Below are 6,619 nucleotides of genomic sequence, written 5' to 3' on the forward strand. Positions count from 1 at the left end.
ATTTGAGCTTTATTAACTATTTTGCACTGATTTATTGTGTTGGTTTACATTTTGGTTTACATTTTGTTCCTTTGTGCAGTGGCTCAGGAGTTGAGTCTTTGAGTTTGTATAAACATCAACAAGCTGAAAAATAAAACCAAAGTTTTTTTTTTTTTTTTTAGAAAATGTAATCTTGTTCAAATTGATTCCATAAAATTGGTTTCGAAAAAACTATCGTTCAGGAACCTGTATCGAAGTCAAGGTATCGATATCGAAAATTTTTGAACGATACCCAGCCCTAGTGTAGAACATAGATATGTATGGGTTGAAAATCCTCCTATGACCCACGGCACAAAAATGGTCCACTACATGTGACAAATAACAAATAATGTGAGGTTTTTAACAATATTTTTATTTATTGAAATTCATTTTAATTACATAGGCTACTATTGAATTTAATTACATACTCATATGATGCATTATTATGTGTTGTAAATTATGCAAAATTACAGCATTTAAATGGTAGAGTTTTCTCCTTGCTTTGTCATATAGTGTCTCTCTCAGTGAGTGGGACACAGATTTGACTAATACTAGTAAAATCTATATATTGAATAATGTGTCAAATAATGTTTTGTCTTTTCTTCCTTTGTGGAAGCATCCCAGCCAGAAACTACAATAGTTCAATATGAATTAAATGGAAATTAAATTAAATACAGTTTGTGTAACCAAAATATCAATAATGCCCAGAAAAATAAAAAGAAATGTGACTTTTAATTATTAAAAACCCCGAAATACACTGGGACTCTTATTTTGAAATGTCTACACTATTGCGGGCTGTTCCTTCAGATGAGAGATAAAATAAGCATTCTTACAACCGTCTAAAGTATATTATAAAAAGGGCCATAAAGTAGATATTGTCATAATTCATCAACTCGAGTTTTTTAATGAAATCATAGCTTTTTGAAGGTTAATAATAAATAGGCTGTATCGCGATTTATGTTCTTCCACTAGTTTTCGATCGCGGATGGTTTCATTATTTCGGGCGGATAAAAATAATAAAAGCAAAAATCTTTCTCCAAATATACCTGGGCGGCCCGGGCCCAAGTAAAGTCTATATATGTAAAACTGCTGTTTTCTAATGAACCAAGAGTTTTAAATAATTTTTTCGCACATAATTTGCAGATTTTTGTTTATTTTAAGTAATTCAGGAAAGGGGGTTAGGAAGTGTGGGTGTTTATCTCTCACCTTGTTTTTATGGGTGGGCGGTCTCAGCGGGGTCATTATGGGGCTGAGGGGAGTCTCCTCTTCTTCATGCTCCGGGTTCACGGCAAGGGCAGCTCAGAGACTGTAAACATGGCATGGGACACAACTGCAGGACCATGCCCCATCTTTAGGGCTGGTGAGCTTTTTAACGGCCATGAGGGAAACATCATTGCCCCAGGCTTATGGTTTAAATGTTTCAGACCATGTAATCTCTTTTTTTGCTCTGAATTTGTAAAACCTTTTGAAATTCTTTGAGATAAACATTCCAAGTTTTGCCATTATGAGTAGGAGTGAAGATTTCTGAAACATAAATTTTAGAAAGTATTTATTTGAACCAGCAGCGATCCCAGAAGTGAGATGTAGGTGTCCGTGAGGTGCTTTTAAGATATCTATACATTTCGGCCAGCTGAGGAGTGAAACTTGGCAGTAGTGACCAGCACATGGAGAGGTTTTTACAGGTGTTACTTCTGCTAAATTATGCAAACACAAGAATAATCCCAAATGAAAACACGGAATATACCTGGGCTAACAACATGTGTTGAAACACATGCAAGGAAAATGAAAACTGAAAAAACCCACCCCCTTTCCTTCACAGGGAGCCTTCTGAAGAGTTCATACTATAGACCAGCCTCCCTGGTAGTTCCTTTCAGTTTTTTTAATTGTTGCTTTAGTTCAAAGGTTTTCAGTTATTCTGTCTTAACTAGAATATGAAGAACAAGATTATTTGAGTACTTTATGCTCAGCTAAAGACATCTTTGGCAAATCATTCTCTTTTTAAGTGTGCCACCCTTCTGTCTTGAGGGGTTTAGAAGTTATTTGGGGTGTGCTTGGGTTTTATTGCCTGGTTTTATAGGCTTCTGCTGGATTCTTGGAGGAACTTCAAAACAACAAAACCCACCTCCCTATCCCTTTAGGCTGGGGTCAAAGACAGTTCATGGGTTCACCTTTAAGTTTAGACCTGTTATTGTGCCCTTATGCTGGTTAAACAGAACTCATTTGCTTATTTCTTTTAAGGTTAATTTCAACTTGATATCAATAGCATCTGCTCTCCTCTAACAAACATATCACAGAATATGGTCATTCAATTTAAATCCTCGCAGTTTGGGGGTTTTGTGGTTAAAAGGCAGCTGATGTGGGAGAAAAGGTTTAGTAGTAGCCTGAAATAATGATATTATATTTGTGTAGTGTGCTTTTGACTGACACCCTAGGTTCAACACTTGGTCTAGACGCTAAGCAGGAGAGAATATGCCTCTGCCTCTTCCAGTTCTGGGTCTTTCGTCTTTGCAGTCACACTCAGCCCACATGCTTTAATAAGTGTTTTTCACACTGTGGAGGAAGCCAGGCATGCCCCATAGGCATGACTATGAGCAAACAAATGACCATGGTCTCGAATACATTTGAAAACAAAATAAAAACAGATAATGTGTTAAATATGAGGGCCTCCTGTTTGGCATTATCCATCTTTTAGCATCTTCATTTTAATAAAAAAAAATATTAAGGCAAGGCAAGTTTATTTGTATAGCACATTTCATACACAATGGTAATTCAAAGTGCTTTACATAAAAGAAAAGAAAAAAATAATCACAACAATAAAACAAGGAATTTAAAAAATTGATGTAAGAGGTTTAAAATGAATTTAAGAAAACGATTATACATAAAATATAGTGCAATCAGTTCGGACATCGCACAGTGCTCATTCAATAAATGCACAGCTAAACAGATGAGTTTTGAGTCTGCATTTAAATGTGACTAATGTTTTAGCACATCTGATCTCTTCTGGAAGCTGGTTCCAACTTCGGGCGGCATAATAACTAAAAGCGGACTCCCCTTGTTTTGTGTGAACTCTTGGTATTTCTAACTGACTTGATCTGAGTGGTCTGTTAGGTTTATATTCAGTGAACATATCTGCTATGTATTTAGGTCCTAGGCCATTGAGTGATTTATAAACGAGTAAAAGTACTTCAAAATCAATCCTAAATATAACTGGAAGCCAGTGTAAGGACCTGAGGACTGGTGTAATATGCTCAGATTTTCTGGTTCTAGTCAGAATTCTGGCAGCAGCATTCTGGATGAGCTGCAGCAGTCTAATGGTCTTCTTGGGAAGGCCGGTGAGGAGACCATTTCAATAGTCCACCCTGCTGGTGATAAAGGCATGAACAAGTTTCTCCAAGTCTTGACTGGAAACAAAACATCTCATTCTTGCAATGTTTTTGTGATGATAGTATGCTGATTTAGTTACTGCTTTGATTAATAAAAATAATAACTAAACAATTTATTTAAATATTTGTATTAATAATAATAATACTAATTTTAAATTATTCAATTGTTTTATATGAAAAATCACTAAATTATATTTAAGTAATTTGTAAAATTAAGTTAAAAAAATTGTTTCGCTTATCCATTTATAATAATCTTAATACATTTAGCCAGTTGTTTTTTTATGCTGTTAAACCCAGTTCCAGCTTCACAGCAAGTCTGCATAGAAATAAAGGAATAATTCAGTCTTAGCCTCTTTATTTAACATCTACTGATCATATGTCAATGTGTCTTGTTTAGGTTGGGCCCATGTGGTTTGTGCTCTTTACATCCCAGAAGTGGAGTTCGCCAACGTATCCACCATGGAGCCCATTGTGCTTCAGTCTGTCCCTCATGAACGTTATAGTAAGGTAAGTTCCCTGACCACTGAAAGGCACACGCTGATAGCCTGGATAACAATAGGAAAGCAAAGGCTCAACATAAGAGCCTCATAAATCAGCTCAACAATGTAAACAGTATGCAAGCAGTTTAGGTCTATACTGTGAATGTGTTTTCTTAAGGGACCAAGTGCTACATTTATCAATCTTAGATAAACATAGAATGTTGCCATTAATTCTGCACCAAAGCTGAATGAATGAAAACTGAGATCCATGTTATGGGAATTTACACTTACGGTCTGAATTTTAAAAGAATCAACCAAATTTATTTGTCAATGGATATCCTCAAATACCAGAGAATTTTTTTAAGTTGTCAATTCCAAGCCTGAAAAAGTATTAAAAGTCATGGAAATTGTTAGAGTGAATATTAAATTGTATATTAAATACTTGCAGGTGTAGGTTTTTACTACTGCTGGTTGGATTCCTGTGCATCACTGTAACTCAAGAATAATTGCAAAGTCCAAATGTTTAGATGTTAGCTTTAAAAATTTTCGCTCAACCGTGAGGGTAAAGAAAACAATGTTCAATCAAGTACTAATGGGATATGCCATCATGACACCATTCTTTAATTTTTCATTTGAAAACCTAATTATGTTTTGTTTTCTATGGATGCCCTTCAACGCAGTAGATAAGTAACATACAATCAGTTAGTGTTATATGATTTGGATTCAGTAGTGTGTCTGATGACTTGCAGGACTAAGGAGCCAAGTTTAATCTCATGCTTGAAATAGTGGGTTTAAAATCTGGGATAAAATAGATTCGGCTCTGTTGGTAATTGAGTCCTCACTGTGAGCCAATTTAAAATGGCATGGTTATCACTTGCCTAATAATCGAGGCGCTGGGAAGGGCGGCTTTTGAGAGACTTGTTAAATTGGTAGAGCCTTCACATTAAACAAGCTGTGGGCCATGCAGCAATGTACCATAGAGTCACTTTGGTGACTGTTTTTTTTTCTATCTAGACATGCTACATCTGTGAGGAACAGGGCCGTGAGAGCAAAGCTGCTACTGGAGCCTGCATGACATGCAACAAACATGGCTGCCGACAAGCCTTTCATGTCACATGGTGAGTTGCAAAGCCCTAATATTCCAGCTAAACGTCCTCATAAGCATGTTATTGTCCTTAATAATGCCATCTGTTAAATGGATAGGAAGACATGTTAAATGCAACAGACTTCCCTGTAATTTATTGAAACTGATATAATAATAGTTTTAATTAATATAAAAATGGTTAAATATTACACATTTTTAATATGCATTGTGTACAATCTTTCTAAAGTTGCTTTTTGTCTGTCTTTGAATATAGCGCTCAGTTTGCTGGGTTGTTGTGTGAAGAACAGGGCTCAGATGCTGATAATGTGAAATACTGTGGATACTGCAAGTACCATTACAGTAAACTGGTAAGAATCTGCTTTTTTAAAACCATACTGAACTAACTATAGCAACATGGCACAAAGCCCCACTAGTGTGGATCCCACAGCTTTTATGCTTTTGATTGATGACATTAGAGAAATTATGTCATTTTAAATTAAGGCATTAATGATGTCCAGGCTGAATATAAATAAAAAGTTGCGGTACCGTTTATGTAAATGTATAGTATATATAATATGTATAGTATCTTGTGGCTTTCACAAAGATGTGTAGATATAGATGCTCTATTGTTCAAAAATTTGGGGTCAGTATGATTCTTTTTTTAAATAAAGTATACTTTTATTCAGCAAGGGTGCATTCAATTTATCAAAAGTAGCAGTAAAGACATTTAAAACTTTTGCATTTAAAATAAATGCTGTTCTTTTGAGCTTTCTATTCCTCAAAGAATCCTGAAAAAAAGCTACAATTTCCATAAAAATATTAAGCAGCACAACTTTTCAACCGTAATTAATAATAAGAAATGTTTCTTGAGAACCAAATCAGCTCATTAGAAAGATTTCTGAAAGGTCATGATGCACTGAATACTGAGTAATGGCTTCTTAAAAGCAGTTTACTGTGTTTTGATTAAAGGGGTCATATGATGTTGCTGAAAAGAACATTATTTTGTGTATTTGGTGTAATGAAATGTGTTTGTGGTTTAAGGTTCAAAAAACACATTATTTTCCACATACTGTACATTATTGTTTCTCCTCTATGCCCCGCCTTTCTGAAACTCATCGATTTTTACAAAGCTCATCGGTCTGAAAAGCGAGGTGTGCTGTGATTGGCCAGCTATCCAGTGCGTTGTGATTGGCCGAATACCTCAAGCGTGTGACTGAAATATTACGCCCCTACCATACTGTGATGCCCTGTCAGGCCGGAGCGATGATTCAAAAACAATAAAACCCATTATAAACGAGGCATTCGTTGCATCCAGTGGAGACATAATTATGGATTAGAATGACTTATACTGTCTTTTTACGCGTTGCGTTGCATCGCGCCGCGTAAACATAAAACCATGTCTGCATGGAAATGTCAAGAAATGACAAACAACAAGCCCTATTCTACACTGCTCAAAACTCGAGTTTGAATCATCAGTGGCAAATTCTTTAAATATAAAAAAACGTACTTGCAGTCTGTGAGTCAGAACAGCCGGCATTGTTGTCTACTCTCCCAGGAACCATTCCTCCATAAAATGTGCTGCACACGTCTGAATGTTTGGGTGGAACTGTTCTGGAACAGTGTTGTAAATACAACTTAACCACTGATTTCTAGTC

The 6,619-nt window shown here is 35.8% G+C and overlaps 1 protein-coding gene across 6 annotated transcripts in view; it reads left to right on the forward strand.

Annotated features, from left to right (window-relative positions):
• Window positions 1–6,619, forward strand: part of LOC107549202 (protein AF-10-like) — a 59,287-nt gene that overhangs the window by 13,467 nt on the left and 39,201 nt on the right. For all 6 annotated transcript variants that reach the window (XM_016230197.1, XM_016230199.1, XM_016230201.1 and 3 more), the window contains 3 exons: window positions 3,799–3,908; window positions 4,895–4,998; window positions 5,239–5,332. In XM_016230197.1, coding sequence (XP_016085683.1) covers window positions 3,799–3,908; window positions 4,895–4,998; window positions 5,239–5,332 — 308 coding nt within the window. The remainder of the gene's footprint in view (window positions 1–3,798; window positions 3,909–4,894; window positions 4,999–5,238; window positions 5,333–6,619) is intronic.

This window comes from Sinocyclocheilus grahami, unplaced genomic scaffold (assembly GCF_001515645.1).
Source record: "Sinocyclocheilus grahami isolate Dianchi unplaced genomic scaffold, SAMN03320097.WGS_v1.1 scaffold365.1, whole genome shotgun sequence".
NCBI classification, from domain to species: domain Eukaryota; kingdom Metazoa; phylum Chordata; class Actinopteri; order Cypriniformes; family Cyprinidae; genus Sinocyclocheilus; species Sinocyclocheilus grahami.